Below are 22,395 nucleotides of genomic sequence, written 5' to 3'. Positions count from 1 at the left end.
AGAGAGAGAGAGAGAGAGAGAGAGAGAGAGAGAGAGAGAGAATCCCATGAGGGGCAGAGGAGGTGGCTGGAGAGACAAAGAGAAGCAGGGCTCACCAAAAGCAGGGAGGGAACTTACCCGATACAGGGCTCAAACTGTCAAACTGTGAGATCATGACCTGAGCTGAAGTCAGATACTTAACAACTGAGCCACCCAGGTGTCCCTTATTCATTCTATTTTTATATATGTTTGAAAGTCCCCATTACAGAAGTGTGTGTGTGTGTGTGTGTGTGTTTAATAAAAAAGTAACTTCACAGTAGGGAAATCAGACAAATGGTATCTCGGCCAGGCAGTCAAGGTCAACATCAACAGTGCTAAGTCAAGTCCATAGCATGCACCTCTGAGACGCGACGAGAAGGATGCTTCACTTCTGTGGTCTTCTTCCCCCCAAACCCATAACTCCAGTTCATCCGTGAGAAAAACATCAGACAAAAGCAAATTGAGGGGCGTTTCATAAACCATGTCACCAGTACTCCTCAAGGCTGTCAAAGTCATGAAAAATGAAGACTAAGAAACTGTCACAGACCAGAAAGACTAAGGACATTGACTAACTGCATTATGGGATCTTGGACAGGATTCTGGATCAGAGAAAGGGCCTCGTAGAAAACTGGTGACATCCCAATCAAGCCTGGGGTGCAGTTAATAGTCCTGTAGCAAAGTTGATTTCTCAGTTGTGACAAATGTACCATGACAAGTGATATAAACAGTAGGGGCAGTGGGTGGAGGAATTCTCTGGACCAGTTTTGCAACTCTTCTGGAAATCAAGTCTTAAGCTATTCTAAAATAAATGGTTTATTAAAATGTTTACTGGCGGGGCGCCTGAGCGGCTCAGTCGGTTGAGTGACCGACTTCGGTTCAGGTCATAATCTCACGGTTCGTGAGTTTGAGCCCCGTGTCAAACTGACCACTCAGAGCCTGGAGCCTGCTTCAGATTCTGTGTCTCCCTCTCTCTCTGCCCCTCCCCCACTCATGCTCTATCTCTCTCTGTCTCAGAAATAAATAAACATTAAAGAAAAATTTTTTTAAAAAGTTTACTGGCTCCATATTCCAGGAAAGCCACGATGTACTGTCACGAGACAGAAGCTCGTCGCAGAGACGTTACACGGTAAGATCCTGTGTCAGTTAACAATGTCAAAACCCCCTTGTTCTGTGTCCATAAGCATTTGCACACGGAGAAAGGCATGGAAAGACGGATACCAGGTGATGAACATGGATGAGCCTGCTGCGAGGGTCAGAGATGGGGGTGGGAAAGTGGGAACAGAGACCGTAGTGAGTGGGAGAATCATGTCAGTGAAGCTGTCGAATGCAGTGGGTCTGTGACCGCAGATAGGTAAAAACAGAACATGCACACGGATGAGGAGTGGAGGGTCCCGGGGACAAAGGACAGCACTGACTAGAAGAGGAGAGGGGCATATTTAGGTGAGGCAGGCTTGTCTTGGATTTCTTTACTTTAAGGTAATTACTGTCAGAAGGTGACAACGATGAGGACCAAAGGAAAGGCCGAGCATCTCTGCAGATGACAAAGCTGAGGCACAGGGAGTTAGAGCCATTTGCCCAAAGTCACCCAGCCTGGAGGTGGCTGGGCCGGGACTCCTTTGATTCTAAGGTCCAGTCTCTGGTCACAGACCCCAGTGTTCTGGGGTGGGTGAGCTGCTAACCAGGAGAGAGAGGCCCGGAGGAGGGGCCTTCAGAGGTGATCTGCTTTAGCCATGGAGGCAGCCCGGGGGTTGGTCAGGGCTCCAGGGATGGAGGGAGCAGATCGGGGCTCCCAGGAGCCCGGGGTTGAGCAGATGGGGAAACGGAAATGGCCTCTTCCAGGAGGAGGGGCAAGGTGCCCTGTGGGACACAAGGAGCCTTCCACCAATAGGTCAGGGGCGGGCAGGGCTACAGGGTCTGGTGGGAAGGGACCAGCAAAGACTCACCTATAGCCAGGATACCCCCACCCCCACCCACGGGGCAGATGCCCACATGGTGTCCTCTAGGGCTGTGTCCTCCTTACTTACTTGACTTCCAGAGGCCCGGGGCACTTCTCCAGAGTCTCACAGAGGTGGGTGAGGCTCAAGGGCTCCAGCAGACACTGCCGGAGGCTGAAAGGGAGCAGTGGACGGGGCAGGGCGTCAGAGAGGACCCAGGGCCCTTCTGCAGCCCCAGGGCCCTCCCCTTCTCCCTCTGCCCCTCCTCCTCCACCTCTAGGCTGCAGGACCCTTCCCTTTCAGGGCATGCTCTGCACTCCAAGTGTCCCCTATAGCCCGATCCCCACCACTCAGACATTGACAGTAAAGGACTCCAAGTGCCTAGCTGCCCTTGCTCAGTTCCAAGGCCTCCCCACTGCCACTGCTCTTGCCTGAGTCCAGGCCACCACTGTCACTTGCCTAGACCACTTTAACACCCTCGAACTCCCCTCTGGCCTCCATGTAATCCTTCTCCACCTGCCAGTATCTTATCTCTTAAACGCAAATCTGACCATGCTTCTCAGGAGCTTAAGTCCCCTGTGGCTCCCTATTACTCTTATGCTAAAAGCAAAAGGCCTTTTCCATGGCCTCACTTGCCTTCGCTCACCTCCACTTGCCCTGTATATGTCCCAGCCACACTGACATGCTTCCCAAGAACCAAGCTTTCCCTCCTCAGGGCTTTTGCCCAAGTTGACCCATCTGCCTGGGACACCCCTCCCCACTCTTCCGCTGGATAACCCTGTTTGGTCCCCAGCTGAGGTGGCTCTCTTCCTAGGTGAGGAAAGCAAGGCCCAGAGAGGGGAGGGGCCCAGCCATGGTCACACAGCCCCCCGAGGCAGAGCTGGGAAGTCTTCTGAGAAAACAACAATGTGGTGTCTTTTCTCAAGGGAGAAGTCTGGGCCCAGCAGCCCCCCTCACCAGCCTTCATACTGGCCCTCTTTCTCTTCCCTCAAACTCCCTCTCTCCCAGCCCTAGCTCCCTTTAGCCTTTCCTCACTCCCTGACCCTTCACCCCTATCATGGTTACCCCCAAATAAGAAGTGGGTAAGACAGTACCAGACGCTCCTGAGGATGCAGTGCTGATCAAACGCGGAGAACTGGGCTCCTGCTGGAAACTCTGGCAAAGGTCCACCAGCCAATTGATCCCTTGGGGTGGGGAGACCGTTTTGAGAGGGAAGTTCAAATCGTGCACATTGGAAGAAAGACTCAGAAGTCAGGGCTGCAGGGGGCCTAGGGACAACCAAGGCCCTCACTGCACAGATGGGGAAACTGAGGCCCAAGAAAGGGAGACCAGAGTGAGAAAAGCCAGCAGCTTACACATGGGCCAGGTGGCAGCACCTGACTAGGTCAGGGGGAGCCAGGAGGGAGCCCCTCCTCTCTCTGATCACCAGTGCCGCATTCACGGACTTCACCTTCCTGTGCCTCCATTCGTTAGGCTTCAAGAACCCAGAGTCCCCAGAAACGGAGACCTGGGCCCAGAACGTACGACCACCCGGGCCTTGGGCCACTCCAGCTTCAGATGGCCCAGCTGGTCTGGCAATGCTTTCCCCTGACACCTTAGCTGGGAACACCTTCTGCCCAGCTGCTGGGCCCACATCAGGCCACCCCGGGGCTTGCCAACCTCCCACGAGAGCCCATGGTGCCCGGCCCCACTAGGGGGCAGCCAGAAATATCTGCGCAGAACCAACTGTCGATCCTTGTTTACTGCAAAGGTGGGGAGACTTTGTCGAGCACCAACGGTTCTTGGCTTCTCAAATGCCATACTCACACAAGGTCAGAAGTCTGCAGAAATCTGCCAAATGTCTCCAGGGACGAAGCCTCGCTGCCCTCCCTCCCCCTCGGCAGCTCTGAGCCAACGCCTGCTCTGGGCTGTAACACCACCACTGTGGCCTCCCTCCCCAACTGCACTGCCTCCTTCCAAGAGAGACCTCAGCGGCCGATGACCACAAACCTACTGACACAGGGGTACATGCGCAGAAGTGGTGCCACACCTGCGTGGGTTACTCTAGGGCTAAAGGCATGGGGCTGGGGTGGGGGGCACCCGGAGGAAATGGGGACCGGGGGGAGAGGGGAGCCCACACTACCCCCAGAGCTCTCCCTCCTCACCTGCCTCTTCTGTCACCTCTCAGGACAATGTGCTGGTTCTCAGAGCTGCAGAGAGAGAGGAGGCATCAGTCTGACTGAGATCGGGTGGCCTGGTCAAGGAGCGCCTGGAGAGCGGTCCACTTTCTCAGCAAATACAATGATATGTATACTAAGCATAACTACACTGATTAGGGCACATCCAAGGTGCAGCACTGACATGATTCCCTTTTATTCTCACAGTGCCGCTGTGAGGTAAGGAGGGATTCTTACCTCTCTTTGATAGATGAGGGAACAGGTATGGAGAGGCTCAGCGACATGCTCAAATCTGCACAGCATGTAAGTGGTGAGCCTGGATTTGCACCTGATCTGTCTGTGCTCACACCTCCCGCTCTTAGAAGGGGAAAGGGGAGGACTGGGCAGACCTCACTGAAACCACGGCTCCTCTGCATGGCCTGGCTGGGTGACTTCCCTCCTATATTTTCATCAGCTCCAGAGACCCCATGAGTGAGCGCTCAATGGCCACCAGGGAGCTCCCAGTTTCCGTAAAAGTCTCCCAGGATAATCCAGAGAGTGAGCAAGGGAGAGCTGATGGATTGTGTCCCATGGCAAATTTGGAGAGATGTGAGAGTCCCAGGGCGACATTCATTCATCCGGCTGTTCACTCATTCGGCAGACATCTAGCACATGCTCACTGGACCTGGGACCATGCAGGGCCCCGAGGAAGCTGTACTGTGATCGTGACAGACAAGGAAGTGCGGTGGGAGCTGATGGCCTGTGCCGTCAGAGGGCAGAGTGGGGGGTCCAGAGGCACACTCACTTGACTTCCAGGTGGAAAAGCCACTGCAGAGTTGAGAAGCACTGGGTCAAAATGAACACCGAATCCAGCGACAAGCCGTTCTCACTGAGGCTGGAGAATCATAGGGGTGACGTTAACAGAGTTCACCCAAGACTCAAAACCTCCCTGTTTGTGGTAAGAACCCAGGGCAGGGGAGAGCTGTCCCTGAGTCCAGACGACAGAGCTCACTGAACCCCAAACGGTCAGGGGGGTGCCTCTTCTAACTCCCTATTATACAGATGGGGAAACTGAGGCCCAGAGAGTGGCAAGGTCTTGCCCAAGGTTATGAGACATGTCAGTGACATGTCTGCCACAAATCCTCCCTGCCTACCAGCTTGTTCCCTATCAACAGCCCCTCCCTACACCCCAGGGCCAGCATGGCCGCCAGTCATCAGGCTAACTAATCATTAGGTGACACTTCAGCCATGCTTGACCAGGTGACCTGGGCCTCCCAGAGAGGCCGTGCAGAGACACAAAGACAGGTTCAAGAAACAGAACCTTAAGTCAGCAGCTGGATCACTGAGTCACAGAGGCCAGTCTCTGTTAATGAGAATCACAGTGTAAGTACCCTTTTTGAGCACTTACCATGTGCCATGGACTGGACTAGGTTACTGACTTGCATTTTCTGATTTAATCTTTACAATAACGCAGGAGGGAATGAGATGGGACACAGAACACACCCCCCACACACACTCTCTCACTCTCTCTCTCTCCTTCTCTCTCTCTCCCTCCCTCTCTCCTTCTGATGAGGACAAGCCTCAAGAGGCTTTGCCTAGTTAGCTACTCACTTCAAGGACTGTAGAGTGCCCAACCCTGGGAGCAGCTGAGCCAGCTGGGCTGCGCCTTCGTCCCCCAGAGCGTTGCCTGAGAAGCTGGGAGGGCAGAGGGGAGAAGAGGTTAATGCAGGATCGGATTGGGGCTGGTAGGAGCTTTGTCTCTCCACTCCGGTCACTCAGTCACTTAGCTTCTTCTGAAACTGGGACACCACCCTGAGCTGCCAGGCCGGATCTCAGAAGGTCCCACACGGGTCAGCCGCAGTTTCCCCCAGGGCTCCTATCCTGAGGTCTGTGATGCTGGGGAGTCAAGAATGGACTTCAGAGGGGGTCGTATGTGGGGACCTGTATTTTAGGGGGAAGGGGTAACCCCTCGCCAGATTCTCTAAGGGGTTCCTGATTGCAGGAAGGAAAGACTGCCGATCTGAATCTTAAAGAATCAAAACAAAACCCAGCACGCTGACACCCACTGCCTGATGGGCCCCTCGGGCCCCTCCCCCCCCCCGGGCGGGGGGGGGCAGGGGCCACCACCAAGCACTCACTCAAGGTGACTGAGGTGACAGCTTCCTCCCAGTGCCCTGCAGAGCTGTGCTAGGTGCTTGGCTTGCAAGCCACAGTGTGTCAGCCTGCAGAGGGGAAAGCACAGCCCTGCGGTGTCTGCCTCTTTGAACAGAGGTGACAGTGGCCACCACCCCCACACACATAGGAGAGGCTTTCAGGAGAGGGACGGGGACGCATCTGGGATCCAGACAGAGGGACCAATGCACATCACACACATCAGACATGCCACACATGCGGCATCTGCCGCATAAGGCAGTAGAAAGCCAGAGACAGTAAGAGACACAGGGAGGCAAGCAGACTAAGACGGAGAGACACTAAGATGAGAGACAGAGGAAACAGATGCAGAGATACACGGTGCACCTACACACCCATGCACATGCAGGCATGTGCACATACACAGGCATACACATGCACACGCACTCACACATGCATGTATACACACACGCACGCGTATGCACATGCATGCACACATGCACACACATGTACAAGTATGCACATACACGCACAAACATGTGCGCACACACATGCACCCACACACACATGCATACACATGCACACGCACGCGCACATGCATGCACGCACGTACATGCATGCACACACATACATACACATGCACACACGTGCACACACATGCACACATGCACACACATGCACACATGCACATGCATGTACAAACATGCACGTGCACACACATGCATACACATGCACACACGCACACATACGTACACACATGCACATGCACACACATATGCACACACATGTGCATGCACACATGCACATGCATGCACACACACGCATATGCATGCACACACACATATGCAGGAGCACATACACACACAGTGCCAGGAGAGGACAGACAGACAATGAAAGAAAAGGCAGCAAAGACAGAGAAACAGGAAATATAAGAGAAACAAGAAGCAATAGAGACAGGGAGAATCAGATGGACCTAGAGTAAGAGAGAAGTCCAGAAGAATATTGACAGGAGCCCTGTAGGGGCTGAGCTAAGTCCCAGGATGAGGAAGGAAGGGGCCATATGTCCCCATTCTCTCCATCCAGAGTCCCCGCAACTCATCAGCTGCTGGAGGTCAGGGGAGCTAAGAGGAGTGGGGGCTCCCAGGCAGGGAAGGTAACTGAGGAGCTGCCTCGTGAGCCCTGGGTGGGATGGACTGGGCAGGGGAGGTGGGAGGCAGGGAAGCCAGGCCACAACTCCTGGATACAACAGGTCGTGTCTTCCAGGGAGCACCTGAGGCCAGAGGCCTGGGGACAGGCTTCGAGCGGAGGAAGGGATGAGCCTCGAGCCACAGCCAGGCCTGCAGGCCAGCACCGTACCTGATCCTTGTGGAGTGCGGGGGCAGCTCACAGGGCATCTGCCGCATAAGGCCGTCATGGAGTGCAGCCCTGGAGGGACACACACCAAGGCCAGGCTGAGCAAACTCCTCAGCCCACTATCTCCAAGCCCACCCTCAGCCTCACCTCCCACCATTCAGTCTCTACACGAGGCCCGGGGACAGCCAGACCTCGGTTCCACTTGGGCTTCTTGGCTTCTAGGCTGCATGATGTGGGACAAATCACGTAGCCTTTGCTGGGACAATGCATGTGAACTGCCTGAATGTGCTGCTTGCTACATGCACATCATAGTAAGTGCTCAGCTAACCTTGGCTGTTAGTATCATTAATCTCAACAACATCATTAGTGCCTTCAGAGATGTCAGCCTAGAGCTCAGACCTTACATAAGACATTGTAGGAGACACTGAGGGGCCAAGAGCTGAGTCTCTGCCCCTATGTTGGGCTGGGATAATCCAGGCACCTTGTAGGCGGCAAACTTCCTCTAAGGGGTCCTCCATGCCAGGGGGAGCCAGAAGTTCTGACCAAAATCAGAGCTATAGACCAAGCAATCCGCAGTCCTTGGGTTTAGGCTGAAGGACCCCAGGCTCTGGTGCTCTGCTGTGTGGCTATCCCATCCCCACCCCAGTACACCATTCTGTGTCACGGGGCAAAGGGGAGGCAGTCTGTCCTTTGACACTCCCTCTCAGGGCTGCCTCCCTTGCTGAGTCTGTCGGCTTCTTAATCCTTCGTGAATCTGTCAAGGTTCCCTGGCAGCTGAGTGATGTTGTCCAGCTGTGGAGGCCAGGGAGGATCCGGCCCTGGCTAAGGATGTGGCCAGGGTGATGCTGGGCCCTACCTCTCCTGGATCCCTCCCTGTTCCTCCTGCTTCGGGGCAAACGTGAGGACCACGGTTTTGTGCAGCAGGCTGCAGAGAGAAGAGAGGAAGGAGACAAGAGGCTTACAGGGGGTCCTTGTGTCATTTTATAACCTCGCCTGGAGAGACCTAGAAGGTGTCACCTCCCGCCTGTAGCTGCAGCTACTTGCTGTCACTTCCTGAGTTTCTGGGCTCCTGAAGTCTTTCTACAACAGAGATTTTGCAAACTGATTAAGCCCCATTTCCTGACAAGTCCTTCAAAGAAAGCCTCAGTTCTGCTTTCTCTCTGGTGTGGCCCTCAGGTTGAAACCCTCCTCCCTCTGCTATGTTTTGGGAGCATGCTCGGTCGAGGGCACTCACCCCAGCACAGCGGGGTCACTGCCAGGTCCGGGACAGGCACCGACAGTCCACCCGAGGCTGTAACTTACAGCAGGAGCATCCCTAACCTCAGCTGTATAAACTACAAGCTAAATACACGTTTCTCATTGCAGAGGTCATACTTCTTCTGAGTGGAGAACTTACAAACTTTAGTAAAGTAGGAAAGAAATAAAGAAAACCACCAACCATCTTTTCTACCTATCAATGACTGCTGATAATACTTGGGATTATCAGTGGGAGACCACTGATAATATTGGGAGTTCTCCAAGTCTTTTGTTTTTTTGTTTGTCTGTTTTATTATTTTTTTTAAGTTTATTTATTTTGAAAGCGCAAGCAGGGGAGGGACAGAAAGACAGAGAGAGAGAGAGAGAGAGAGAGAGAGAGAGAGAGAGAGAGAGAATCCCAAGCAGGCTCCACACTGTCAGCGCAGAGCCTGACGCGGGGCTCAAACCCATAAACCATGAGATCGTGACGTGAGCTGAAACCAAGAGTCAGACGCTTAACCCACTAAGCCACCCAGGAGCCCCCCCTTTTTTTATATGCAATTAATGTTCCTTCTTTTTTGCCTTTTTTTAAAAAATGAGATTAACTTACAGATTCTCTTTTGAAAGCTCAGTTTTTAAAGGCACAGGTGAAGCCAAGGTGACAAAATATTGATAATTATTGGTGGGAGCTGGGGTGTTCATGGCACCATTCCTTCTACCTTTTGAGTATGTTTGAAAAGCCTTACTGTAAAAGCAATGAATCAAAATTTTTGTTTATTTAATATGCCACAGTCAGCTCTCCATGCTATAATTGTACCTATACCACTATTTTTCATTGAGTTTTTCTCTCTGAAGATAACTTAGTTTACTTACCTAATATTCAACTGTTACACATTTAAAGTATGTTCATTTTTTCCTATATAACCAATGCTGAGGTGAACATCCCTGCATCTAAATGTGTTTATACCAGCAGCATGATTTCTTTACTATAAATTTCTAGCAATAAAGAGCGTCATTCGGAATGAGCTAAGGATCCCTTATCAGATCATTATATACAGTGAACCAAGGTCTCTTAATCTCTCGTTTGGGTTAATTGGCGTCTCTCTCCTCCTCAAAGGAGGGACCACCCTACTCAGTGAAGAGCCCTTCTAGGTGGGGACTGTGTTGACTGTGTTAGCATCTGTCCTCAGCTCCTAAGACTGAATACTGAGACTTACAGAAATAAGGTTGGGCCCTGTCTTGGGTCAAATTCCCTAGAAGCAGAGCCTGAGCCTATGAATGGGGCAGTGGCTCAAGTGTCACCTGATGGTCACTTGTGTGCATGATGTACTAAGGGCCTGCTCTCAGGAGGAACTGGGAAGGGAAGGGAAGCAGAACAGAGCAAGTCCTCAGCCTGATCCCACAGGGAGCTCTGGAGCATGAATGGCACCAAAAGTTTGTCCCACCTGAGGCCAGAGGGCTGGAGAGTGATATCTCTGCCTCTGTCATTGGCCACTCCTGGTTGGGGGAATTGGGAGGGTTACCTCCCAGGCATCGCTGGCTCCTATCAGCCCAGGATAGTTTCCCGGAGAAGGTATAAGCTGTGAGTAGCCAACACCCAGAGGAGCTGGGAAAAGACCGTTTAGGCGCGGCAGCACATTCTACAGGTCCCAAAGGCCTGGGACCAGAAAGAATTCTAAGGACTGAGAGAGGATCATGGGAGAGTCCCAGAGCTCTAGGCTGGAGGTAGGAGTGGGTAACAGTGGTCCACTGGGAGTTCCTACCTGATGTGTAACTCTGCGAGGGTCTGGCACATGCTCACTGCACTCAGGACACCATACACCCCATCCACAGACAGCCCGTTGTCGCTGAGGCTGTGGAGAGGAGGGATAAGGTGGCAATCAGCCGGCAGCCGAAGTCCTCAGCCCTAGACCGCTCTGGTCCCCTCCTCCTGGCACAGTAGGCTTGCTGACTGCCACCCTCGGGATGTCCCGGGTCCTTAACCAGGGTGTCTCAAAGGATTCTGGCCCATGTGGATGAGCCAAGAGATGCCTGAGCCCCCTGCCCCACTCAGAGGATAAGGTTCTACAGCTTGAGCGATAAGCACTGACTCACTGTTTTCACTTCTCTGGGCCTGTTTCCTGGTCTGTAAAATAACCACCATTTTAATCCCATTTTACAAGTGGAGAAACGGAGGCCCAGAGACATTAAATTCTGTTAAAGCTACTAAGCGACAGAGCCAGGAATGAAATCCAAAGCCGAGGCCCCAAACCACTGTTTCGCAACCTTGACCTTTCACCCACTTTTAACCCACACTTGAGGCCAAGACCCCAACACATCCCAGCCAAACACCACCCTATGCCATACCACGTAATACCACAGCATACCAACAGCCTGCTACTCGTTCTGTCCACCCCACCGCCCCAACAACCCACCCCTTTCCCTCAGCACCATACCCCCACCCAACACACCTCTCCCCACTCCAGTACCCCACCACCCATCCACCCGGTGCAATACCCCACCCCCACCCCACCCCACCCCAGGGCTGTCGTAAGGACAAAGTGAATGCAAGCCACTGATATACAAGGAACACGGTCTACACAGGCAAGGAGTTTTTAAGAACTGGAACGAAGACAGTGGCTCATGCCAGACAAAGGCAAGTCAAGGCCAAACCACTCCAGTTTTGCTGGTACTGGGGAGAGAGTAGGCGTGGCCAGTGAGGCAGACCTACGTCTGGTGACTGTGGGCACACGGACCCAGGTGGGAGGGACCAGCGGGGGCTCTCTGGGGCCCTCCCTGCTACCCCACGGTGAGGCGGGCAACTCACTCCAGATTCCTGGTGATGTCCAGCTGGGCTGCAGCCTCTGCCATCAGCCGACAGCCTTCATTGTCCAGCTGGTTCCCTGAGAGGCTGAGACAGAGGGGCCTGATGCTCTGTGCTGCTAAGGCGGGGTCCCCCCAGCCTCTGCATGCACGCCGTCCCTCCTTGACTTCAGCCAAAGCATCACTCTGGTAAGTGAGCCTTATTAATAATGGGTGCTGCAAGACTGTGCACTACATGTGCAGCATCATCCCAGCTGCTTCTACGATTATTGGGTATTTAATCCTCATGACAACCCTGTGAAGCAGGCCCCATTATTATCCTCACCTTACTAAGCAGCAAACCAAGGTACAGAGTGGTTAAAACACCTCCTGAAAGGGGGACCTGGGATTTGAACCCAGGCAGCCTGATTCCAAGGCCTCGCCCTCAGCTCTTTCTTTACGCTTCACTCTGCAAAACTGCTTCTTGTGATAAACTCCTTAGTCATACGGGCATCAGATCTACTCTGGGGATCAGGGAAGTTTCCCTGAGGTTTGAACGACTTGCTTGAAAAAACCAGGAGCTCGGTAGGTAAGGGGTGGGCGAGAGATGGGGGAAAGGTGATCCCGGTACTGGGCACAACTCATTCAAAGGCCCTGTGGCGTAGCACACAGGAGGACCTGAAAGGGGGACAGTGTGTCAGGATCGATGATCTCAGTGGCAAGGCAGGGTCAGCTGGGGCTTGGGGGGTTGGAGGCAGCGTTCCAGATCACACAGGATTTTAGCATCCGGGCTTTATCCTGAGCAGTGGGAGGGAGTGAAGGGGGCAGGCAGCAGTGGAGTGCAGTTCACTCTCTACCCGGTGGAGGTGGCCAGTGTGGAAGCAGGGGACCCAGTGAGGAGGCTGATGGAGTCATCCAGGTGAGGAATGAGAGCGGTTCAGACTGGAGAGGTGGATGAGAAGAGGGTGGTTTTGAGAGCTACGTGAGGGGTAGGTGGTCTTGGCACGGACTGGTTATGGGGGGAGAGGAAGGGAGCTGAGAGGTGTTTGGTCTGTGTAGCCAGGTGGGTGATGGGGTCATACTGCAGGTGAGAGCACTGGGGGAGGGGCAAGCTTGGTGACAGCCAGGTGGGTGGAAGCATGCGAGTTTGGTAAAAACACCTAATCCTGTCTTGGTTCTCCCAGTAGGACCAAGTCAAGGCTCAAGCTTTGGTCACCAAGGCCCTCACCTGTCCATCTTTCCCTGGGGTGGGGCCACTCACCTCAAAACACATTATGGCATTCCATCACTCCACCCTCATGCCTGTTTGATTTCCTGGAATGGTCTTGGCAGGGGTCCTCTCCGGATGACATGACAGGACCTCTACCAATCCCCAAGCCCTACTCTCAAGGAGCTGGACATGAATGGAATTTCTCCAGCCCCAAAGGAGAAGGTGGTCTCACTCTACTCTGGGTGAGGGAAGACAGGGTGAGGGCACCTGAGAGTTGTGGTCCAGAAGACAGGTGCGATGAGGCTTCTGCTCTGCAGGTCTCGATGACACTGGTTATGGGGACGAGGCCGGTGGGAGTCATTGTCTGAGCTTGAACCCTGGCCTGGACTCTTCCTAGCTGTGTGACCTTGTGCAAACTTACCTCTGTGTGGCTTAACTTCCTCTTCTATGAAATGTGTGTAGTAAACAGCACTTATGTCAAAGAGATGGGGAGATTAAATACGAGGATGTTTGTAAAAAAGCCTGGCCCAGGGCAAATGCTAAATAGTGGTAGCTGTTATGATATCTGCATCCCCCAAATTCTTAATGAGGCAACACGCCCTTCCTCACACCATGCTCACACACAGTAGAGGCCCTTCAGACCCTGCCCTACCCGCCACCCTTCTCCGCCCCAGAACTTCCCATGATACTCACTCCACTTTGTCCAGGTGGGGGCCTTCCTGGAGCTGGGTTATGAGTTCCTGCACGTCATGGACCCTGAGCTGACACTGCTGAAGCCTGAGGTCAGGGTGGAGGCAGAGGGGCTCAGGGCAAGAAGCTACACCATGCCTCCTCCGGCTCCAAGGACCACTGACAGGTGTGGGAGCCAGGAGGCAGACAGACCTGGGGTCTCATCCTGGCCCTGCTTCTTGGTAGCTGGGAAATCTTGGACAAGGTACTTAACCTCAGTCTCCTCCTCTATAAAATGGGAAGAATAAAGCATACTTTGCGGGGTTTTCAAATGAATTACAATGAGGTAATGGATATAAAATACTACAGTGCCCAGCAAGGGCTCATTAAATTATAATAATTATTGCTGTTATAACAGATGCTCCTTGTTCAAGCCGGGATGGGTTATTCATGTGCTTTCTCTGCTCCATGCCTTTATCCTTTATCCTCCTTGCCCCTGCTACACCTCTCCTGGGAAGGCACCTCCTTTCATATTATATCCCTCCCCTTAAGACAATGGAGCCCACAGAGGTACCTGAGTGCCAGGCTTCTGCTCTGAGCCTCTTTCCTCTGGCTGGCATTTCCCTGTAGGTCTGATGCCCTGCAAAGAGCAAATCCAACACTGGCCTTGGCTTAAGTGTCTAAGACCTGATGAGCCAAGCCTCTTATTTTAGGTTCTAGGGGCTGAAGACCCTGCAGCATGACCCAAAGTGAATGAGTAACAAAGACAGTTGTTTGAAGGTGCTGAAGGTGTAATTCGGCAGAGCAAGGAGAGCAAAAGGTCGGAGGTCAAATAGGCTTTATTCAAATTCTGGCTCTGCCTTATATATAGCAGTGTGGCCTTGGGCAAGTCACTTCACCTATCTGAGCTTCCCCTGTTCTTTTCCAAAATGGGACGACAATATCCAACACAGAGTGATTGAAGGATTAAATGAGATGATGCACGGTCAAGTGCCCCGCATAAGCACAAAATTGAAGCTTAGTAAAAAGAAGCTGCTATTTCAATGTTGAAGCCTTCCATTTGTATATGTGCTACCTGTAGTTCAGAAGGTTGGAAGCATGGACTGCGTGTGGGTCCAGGTTGTGGGGGCCAGGGCACACCCAGGCTCTCTCTCACTGGGCCAGGGGAGGGTTGGAGGCTGCCGAGAAGCTGGAACATTATTAGCTACGTTTTCACAGACCTCTAGATTGGCATCGTCCAAAAGAACTTTACACGATGATGAGGATGTTTTATATCTGTGCCACCCGCTGCGGGAGACACTAGCCTCCCATGGTCATTGAGTACCTGAAATGCGGCTAATGTGACTGATAAATTCAAAGGTTCACTTTACTTCATTTTAATTAGTATACATCTGAATCACCACATGTGGCTAGTGGCTACCATATTGGGCATCACAGCTATACAGTTGAAGGAGAAAATGACATGGGTCCTACCGGATCATTGTATGGGCAAGGAAACTGAAGCTCAGAGAAAAGACTTGCCCAAGGACATAAAACATCATCTGTCTGTGTGTCTCAGCCAGGGAGGGGTATGAGGAAGCCTAGTTGCAATGTTCTTTCATGGAAAGGCAATTTCCCTTTCTTCACCCATGCAGGATTAGCCAAGCTGGAATCCATGCACAGCTGGAATAGCCAGCACCTGAGTGTCACCTGGATGTCAGTAGTATTTTAAGTACATTAAATGCGTTAATTCATTCAATCCTCAGAGTAACTCTGAGATGTAGGTATCATTATCTTCTCTTTTTAAAATTTTTTAATTTATTAATTTATTATTTGTTTATTTATTTTGAGAGAGAGAGAGAGAGAGCACATACAAAAGCATGGGGGAGGGACAGAGGGAGACAGAGAGAGAGAGAGAGAGAGAGAGAGAGAGAGAGAGAGAGAGAATCTTAAGCAGGCTCCACACTCTGTGTGGAGCCCGACATGGGGCTTGATCCCATGACCCTGGGATCATGACCTGAGCAGAAATCAAGAGGCAGACACTCAAGTGACTGAACTACCCAGGCCCCTTTTTTTTAGATGGAAGAGTTTTCCAGAGTGTTCTCCACATACTAATGCCAACCTAACAGTATATTCATGCCTTCCCTAAGGGCCTGCCTTGCTCTGAGACTTCTGGGGATGCTCCCTCATCACAGGGGCCAGATGTGGTCCAGATATGCTAGAGGAAGTTAAAGTTCTTTGCCAACTCTGAGAAGTAAGTCATTTCTCAGGGCAGCCATAGCAAGAAGCAGCCCCACATTCCAACTCTTCATGTGCTCTCTTGCCCACCTTTCCCTGCAACTGCTTGAGCCCAGACTGCTCTTAAGAATGAGCCCAGACTCACCCCCTTTCTACGTTCTTACCCTTGAAGTTCTGCAGCTGTCTCCGTGGGCGGGGAAAGAAGGAAGATGAGGTCCGCCTCCCTGCAAGAGTCAGACACCGAGCCATGAAACCAGTGGACTGGAAACCAGCACAATACCCCCTGCCTGCACACCCCTTGCTGTTCCAAACATCTAGAAAAAGTTGATTTTGTAATCAACAGAGAAACAACTGGCAAAAGTGCCCCAAATCAGAAATTAAAATTGTGACTATGCTATTGCTTGATGAATACTTAAAGAGTGTTTTTAAAAGTCAGGAAAGCAATTTTTACAGAGATGACTTTTTTTTCCAGAGAAGACTTTTAACTTCTTTTTTTCAACGTTTATTTATTTTTGGGACAGAGAGAGACAGAGCATGAACGGGGGAGGGGCAGAGAGAGAGGGAGACACAGAATCGGAAACAGGCTCCAGGCTCTGAGCCATCAGCCCAGAGCCCGACGCGGGGCTCAAACCCACGGACCGCGAGATCGTGACCTGGCTGAACTCAAACGCTTAACCGACTTCGCCACCCAGGCGCCCCCAGAGAAGACTTTTAAAAATTAGGAATGCAAAGAGTTTTTATGGGAGTTACAGTATTTTAGGTTTGCATGGCACTTAACCTACTCCATAATCCAAACAGGTATCCCTAGTTCAGCACCATGGAGAGCAACGTGCGGCTAATTATCCCCTGGACTAGGCCTATGCTTCCTAGATCTGTTGATCCATTCCTTCAACTATCTGTCCATCCATTCATCTATCCGTCCATTATTCTACTCATTCAACCATCCGTCCATCCGTCCATCCGTCCTTCCGTCCGTCCATCCATCCACCCATCCATCCATCCATCCATCCTTCTATCCATCCACTATATACTGAGTACCAGGTGCCATATCTGAACTAGGCTCTGGAGATACTGATATGAATAAAACAAATTCAGGTGCCCACACACGTAGGTCTTGCAGACTAGGTGCTCCTTTTCCCACCCACTACCTTCCCCTCCCCTTTTCTCAAGACCCTGAGGCCCAGATTCCATTCCTGCTCACCTGACCTGCAGCATCCTGACAGCAGGGCTTGTGATTGCTACCTTTGTCAAGCAGAGTAAGGTTGACATGGAGACACTGTTGCGGCTCAGGCTGCAAGATTGTGGCAAGGGTGTCAGGAGTGAACCCTATATCCCATGGGCTCCTGAAGAGACTTTCTTTGCTCTCCAGGGAGGAGGGTGACTCAGGCAAAGGGGTGGAAAGACTGCTTACTCAAGCTTCTGGAGCCGCGGCAAACAAGGAAGCACCTCCACAATGTTCAGCAACACCCCATCCTTGAGCTGGTTGTCCTGAAAACTGCAGGGAGACCAAGGCCCAGCCCCTCAGCCATGGAGTTGGGGGATTTGGGAGCCCCAGTTGACAGGTGATATGGCTGCCTTTGTGCAGGAGACACAAGTCATAGGCCCACAAGGTGTTGGTGGCCTGCTCCACAGTATCCAGTAAGCCCAGCTAAGTGGAAAGGCCCTCTGCCAGCCTCACTTCTGTCCCTATTCAGCCCCAAAGGGGAGCTCCTGCCTAGGCCCAAGAGATCCAGATAACGGGGCTGTGAAGGCCTCATGAAGCGCAATGAGGACACCCAGCACCCTGCTCTCAGGGCTATGTCTGGGATGTGCCTGAGGCTGGCGTTTATTAGGGCCTCTCGGCTCCTAGGTGATGAGCAGAGTCTAGACTGGATAAAGGAGATGCTGCCTCCATCCCCAGCTCTGGCCTTGACCCCTAGTCCGAGCACATTCTTTCCAGGCTCACATTCTCCATCTGTCAAATGGGGTCCACAACCCAGCCTTGCCTGAGTTCCTAGCTGGAGGGACAGGAGTGTGAGGGTACCTTTGTGCATGATTGCTCTGGTCAGTGCAAAGGTTTGGAAATGTGAATTGTTAACGCTGTTTTTCCTGATTGTTGAGAGTGACCTTAATCTTTTCTCCTATCACCCAGTGATCCCACATAAAGGCACTCAGCTGTGGGGAATAGGAGCTGAGGTCCTACACTCCACTCAACAACCAGTACAACCTAGTGCCAGGCTGCATCTCTCTGGATGAATGGATGCCTTTTCTAAGTCTCATAAAGGTGCCATATAAGCTAGTGATGGTTCTACCAATGAACTGCTGAGAAGGTTCCCTGGCTCCACCCCTCTCAGGCTACTCATCACAAACACAGGGCAGGAGTATATTTGTGCTCATGTGCTTAGTTAGTGTGTAATTGCATCTAAGTGTGTATGTGGATCTAAGTGTGCATGCATGTGTGCACACCTATGAATGTGCAGGTCAGGAGAGCAGGAGAGTGCAAGTGTGAATACATAGGTGCACGAGTGTGAAGGTATGTGTGTGTTTCATGCACTTACTTGTATCCACAGTGCCCAACACCTGCCTACACGCTGCTATCCCTTCTCTCAGGGTCACGGAAAGAGGGCTCAAAATTCAAGCTCCTTAAAGATGGAGCAAAATATTAGATGAGGGAAGCAGTGCTCTAGGGTCTTTGGGAGCCTTGTGTTTGGATCCAGCCCCACACAGTTCTTGGATCTATGCCTCCCCTTTCCGGGTCCCATTGAAAAACAACTGGCCAGATCCTGATGGAATATGCAGGATTCATCACAGGCTCCAGGGGGTGCACAGGGACCTGGGAAGTGACTTGTCCCCATAGCCAGCAGGTCTTCCTGGAGATCACTCACCTGACCTCTTCCAGCTGTGGACAGAGGGGCAAAGCCTGCACCAGGCGGCCGATGCCTTGGGCAGTGATCTTACTTCCCGCTAACCTACAGGATAAGCAAAGAGGGTGGGAAGGAACAGAGATGGGAAAGGGGGTAGGCCAGGAATCTGCCCTGTGCAGGGTTGAAGGGAGAGGGGAGAGTTCCAGGCATCTCTGGCTGAGGATTCCTCTTGGACCCAAGCCCTGGCTCACCCCAGCTTCTTCAGGCTCCCCATTGTCGGCAGGCTCCTGGAGAGGGCTTCTGCAAAGGCGTCCCCACACTTCCTGCTCTTAAAGCTGCCACAGGAAGAGGCAAGATGGCAGAGGATCAGCGCGGAACAGGGCTTAGAGGCCATCACCCACCCCCTCCTCTGACGGATGGAACTGAATACAGTTATGTTAATAGTGGTAGCAGTAGTTGCCGTTTGTAGTAGTAACAAATACATATTATGGCAGACACTGCTAACTGTCCATTGAAACCCATTTTCCACTGATAGAGCTCTAATTGGGAACGTGGTTTCCCAGTCAGAGATGGCATTTCCAGCCTCCCTTGCAGCTCAGGGTGGCTATATGACTATGTTGTCACCACTGGAATGTGAGTGGAAAGAATGTGCTCTGTGTCCACGTGTGTGGGCTTTAATACGCTGGGTGTATCGAGTATATGCTCCCCTTCCCTTCCCCTAAGCCAGAACACGGATATGCCCATGACCCAGCTTTGACCATGCAGATTCAGACGCCCAAGGAGATGATGGAGAGACAGTGGGAGGGATCTGGGTCCCTGCAGGACCACACAGAGCTGAGCCATCTCACCGACCTGGACCACTGACCTCTGGGTCTCCCGTGACAGCGAAACAAAATTCAACATTATTTAACCCACTGTATTCGGGGGGAAGGGTTCTCTGTTATGAGCCTCACCTTTTCTCCAGCTACTACTACGCATACTGAGCCTCCACCATGAGCCAGGCACTGGCTAAGGAGGGTCTTCCCCGTATTCTCTTACCCCCTCTCCCAACCACTCCATGCAGTTGGTATTACCACGAATTCATTTTAGGGAGGAAGAAACTCAGGCCGAGAGGTTAGGTAGCCTGCCAGAAGTCAAACCACCTCTGGACGCGGAGGCTCCAGCTCACGGCTGAGAGGGAGGGGGAGACTAAAAGCCTAGCAACCGCAGCAAAAGGAGGGCCAACTGGACCCTAAGGTCTTGGCGAGGCATGGAGCTTCCCCACCGGCTCTCAGGCTAAGCGGTAGTTCAGACTATCTGTTCTGATGTTTGAGATTCGTACCCAGCCTCCCTCAGCAAGAACAGCTCACCTGAGATTCTCTACCTGCTTACAGCCTGCCAGGGCCTCAGGGCAGTGGGGCTCCAGGGGGCAGCCTTCAAAATCCAGCTGGATGGGGGCATTCCTGTGCCCCAGGATGTTGTTCAGGGAAGCCAGGTCAGCATAGGTCAGTGGGAAATTGTGGAAGGACAGGTGACAGGGGAGGCTTTGGGCCATGAGGCTGGCCAGCTCAGGCTCCTGGGTCTCACCCACGCAGTGACAGAGTGCCACAACCTTCGGTCCCGTGAGCCTGCGGGTGGCCAACTTCCTCAAGGCCTGCATCACCTCAGCCTGCCTGGCACCCACCCACACCTCGTCCCTCTGTGCCACGTGGCTGAGGAAGGGACAGCAGGCGCGGGACGCCAGCCCAGCCAGGAAGGTGGGGAGGTGGTCTAAGAGGCCCAGTCTAGCTTTGGTCCGCAGCACCCAGCGAGAACTGAGGGTGACATAGTGGGCAAGTGCATTTTTGTCCACCTCGGGGCTGGCCATCAGGTGCAAGGCGGCAAAAAACTCCTGCAGGCTGAGGTGGGTGAAGGCATAGCCTGTCTCCTGGTGCCCAGGGCCTGTGCAGATGCAGAAGGAGGTCAACAAGCCGAGGGCAGCCCCAAAGGCCATCATGGGGGGAGGGATGTCTCCTACAGAGAAGATAACCTTCCCGGTCTCCAGACCCCTCAGGGCCACCCCGCTGAGGCCCAGCAGGGACTCAGGAAGCAGGTGCCCACGGGGACCGAGGGTAGATACCATCTGCACATAGTTCTGAGTCACGGTGGGCAGAAGGGCCGCAGATTGGCCTGGAGAGCTGCTTGGGAGCAGATGGTAGAGGCAGAGGCAGGTGACTTGGCATACTGCGGGCACCGCGCACATGCTCTGGAGATGTCTGTTTTCCCTCAGCTCTGCCAGGGCTGCCTCCTGCCACGGCTGGTTACTGAAGAAGCGGCCCACGTACTCCTCCACCCGCGGCCTGTCAAAGCCCCACATGTGGACCATGGCCGCCTCTGTGGGCAGACAGTCGGGCAGCTTCCCTGGACGGGAGGTGGCCAATACCCAGCAGCCAGGCAGGAGGGTCCCTTTGCAGAGTCCGGAGAAGAGGGCAAGGGCTGGACTTGGGGCCTCAGGACCTGCAGTGTCCTTGCTGGAATGGGGGTGGAGGGCCTGGTCCAGTCCGTCAAAGATCAGCAGGACTCCCTTAGCATTCTCCTCCAGGTACTGGAAGACCAAGTCGGGGCCTGCCTCGGGGCTCAGGTACAGATCAAAAAGAAGCTGGGGCAGCGTCAGGAACTCTGTGATCAGGTTGAGCTGGCAGAATTCAAAAAGGAACAGGGCCTGGAAGCGGTCCAGCTGGCCGTCAGCCCACTTCTGGCAGAGCCGGTGGGCCAGTGTGGTCTTGCCCATGCCCGCCTTCCCCAGGAGCACCGTCACCCTCGGACCCTTGTCGGCCTTGGTGTTGAAGAGGTCCAGGATGCTCGCCTCAGTGCCATCTTCTGCCTTGGGGTCCCCCAGGATGGCCCCCTCCTGAGTGTTGAAGGGTGCTGTGGCCCGGCTCCACTGCAGGATTGGCGGGATATAGGCCTGGTGGAAGGCAAGGGGTTGCCCTGGCCGGCGCGTCCTGCTGCCATAGCGCTGCTGGGCAGAACTCCTCAGCAGCTGCAGGTACCTCTTGGCCAGCTCTGCAAGGGGCAGGGAGAGGCATGAAGGCTGGAGCCCCCCAACCCCAGATCCCCTCACCCCAGTACCGGCAGTTGGGAGCCTGTGGCCTCAGCTGTGTATATATAGGTGTGGGAGGGCTGGCAAGAGTGCACGGGGGCTGTTGTACCAACCAAATCCCTAGAAGGAACTGGTTCTACAGAAGCACAGGTTCTGTAGAATGGCCTTTGGGCCATTTAAATAGGGAAGTCCGACCAGGGAAGCATGGATCGTGGTTCTGTTTGTTTTGCAACAGTATACATGTAAAGCTTTCAACGAGATGGGGAGGAAAAGTGGAGCACTCCCTTTGCAGCATCTTCTTGGAACAGACTGTGTATCTCAGTAGCCCGTTCCTCTCCCTAATATTTCGGGGCTGCAATGCCAAGGGGTGAGCGCTAATACCCTGTAGGCCCAAGCGCTGACCAGTCGGAATTGGAGCTGGGCCCTTACCGCACGAGGTACTAACTTTTTAATTGCTGGATCACTGGGAGATCTTGGGTGGCCCAGGGGAAGGACTGGAGCCACTGTAAGGGGATACTGGGGACAACTGGTTGAGAATAAGGACCCTTCTGGACAACTGGTGGAGAAAAGAGAGCAGTTCTGTCTTTTCCACTCCCTCTGGCCTAGCTGGTCCTCGGCCGTCCCCAGGCCTTGCGGTGGTGCTGGGGTCCCCCTGGTATCCCGCCTATCTCTAAACTGGCCACTGAGGGTCCAGGTCTGAGGTCATGCTGGTCACCTCCCTGAGGCTCCCTCAATCCTGAGGAAATGGTGTCCCCGTAAGAGCCCAGATGATGAAGCTGCAATCTACTGGGAGTGCTTCAAGCTCCTT

At 53.1% G+C, this 22,395-nt stretch overlaps 1 protein-coding gene across 14 annotated transcripts in view; it reads right to left on the bottom strand.

Annotated features, from left to right (window-relative positions):
* The window catches only part of NLRC5 (NLR family CARD domain containing 5), an 85,965-nt gene that overhangs the window by 29,257 nt on the left and 34,313 nt on the right, over window positions 1-22,395 (bottom strand). For 11 of the 14 annotated variants that reach the window (XR_005797711.1, XM_040498076.1, XM_040498079.1 and 8 more), the window contains 18 exons: window positions 19,876-21,550; window positions 18,778-18,861; window positions 18,548-18,631; window positions 17,095-17,178; window positions 16,885-16,974; window positions 15,848-15,907; window positions 14,041-14,106; window positions 13,491-13,574; window positions 11,613-11,696; window positions 10,570-10,659; window positions 8,427-8,495; window positions 7,574-7,642; window positions 6,226-6,309; window positions 5,699-5,782; window positions 4,893-4,982; window positions 4,097-4,141; window positions 3,047-3,136; window positions 2,043-2,126 (listed from right to left, as the gene is read on the bottom strand). Coding sequence is in view for 13 of the 14 variants with exons in the window: in XM_040498076.1 (XP_040354010.1) it covers window positions 2,043-2,126; window positions 3,047-3,136; window positions 4,097-4,141; window positions 4,893-4,982; window positions 5,699-5,782; window positions 6,226-6,309; window positions 7,574-7,642; window positions 8,427-8,495; window positions 10,570-10,659; window positions 11,613-11,696; window positions 13,491-13,574; window positions 14,041-14,106; window positions 15,848-15,907; window positions 16,885-16,974; window positions 17,095-17,178; window positions 18,548-18,631; window positions 18,778-18,861; window positions 19,876-21,550 (3,016 nt within the window). In the remaining variant the exon portion in view is untranslated. The remainder of the gene's footprint in view (window positions 1-2,042; window positions 2,127-3,046; window positions 3,137-4,096; window positions 4,142-4,892; window positions 4,983-5,698; window positions 5,783-6,225; window positions 6,310-7,573; window positions 7,643-8,426; window positions 8,496-10,569; window positions 10,660-11,612; window positions 11,697-13,490; window positions 13,575-14,040; window positions 14,107-15,847; window positions 15,908-16,884; window positions 16,975-17,094; window positions 17,179-18,547; window positions 18,632-18,777; window positions 18,862-19,875; window positions 21,551-22,395) is intronic. The other 3 variants (XM_040498084.1, XM_040498085.1, XM_040498087.1) reach the window with 3 other exon arrangements.

The sequence above is a fragment of the Herpailurus yagouaroundi genome, unplaced genomic scaffold (assembly GCF_014898765.1).
Source record: "Herpailurus yagouaroundi ecotype Mexico unplaced genomic scaffold, PumYag 190, whole genome shotgun sequence".
NCBI lineage: Eukaryota > Metazoa > Chordata > Mammalia > Carnivora > Felidae > Herpailurus > Herpailurus yagouaroundi.
Note: the sequence above shows the minus strand (reverse complement) of the source record. Positions and strands in the feature narration are given on the sequence as shown.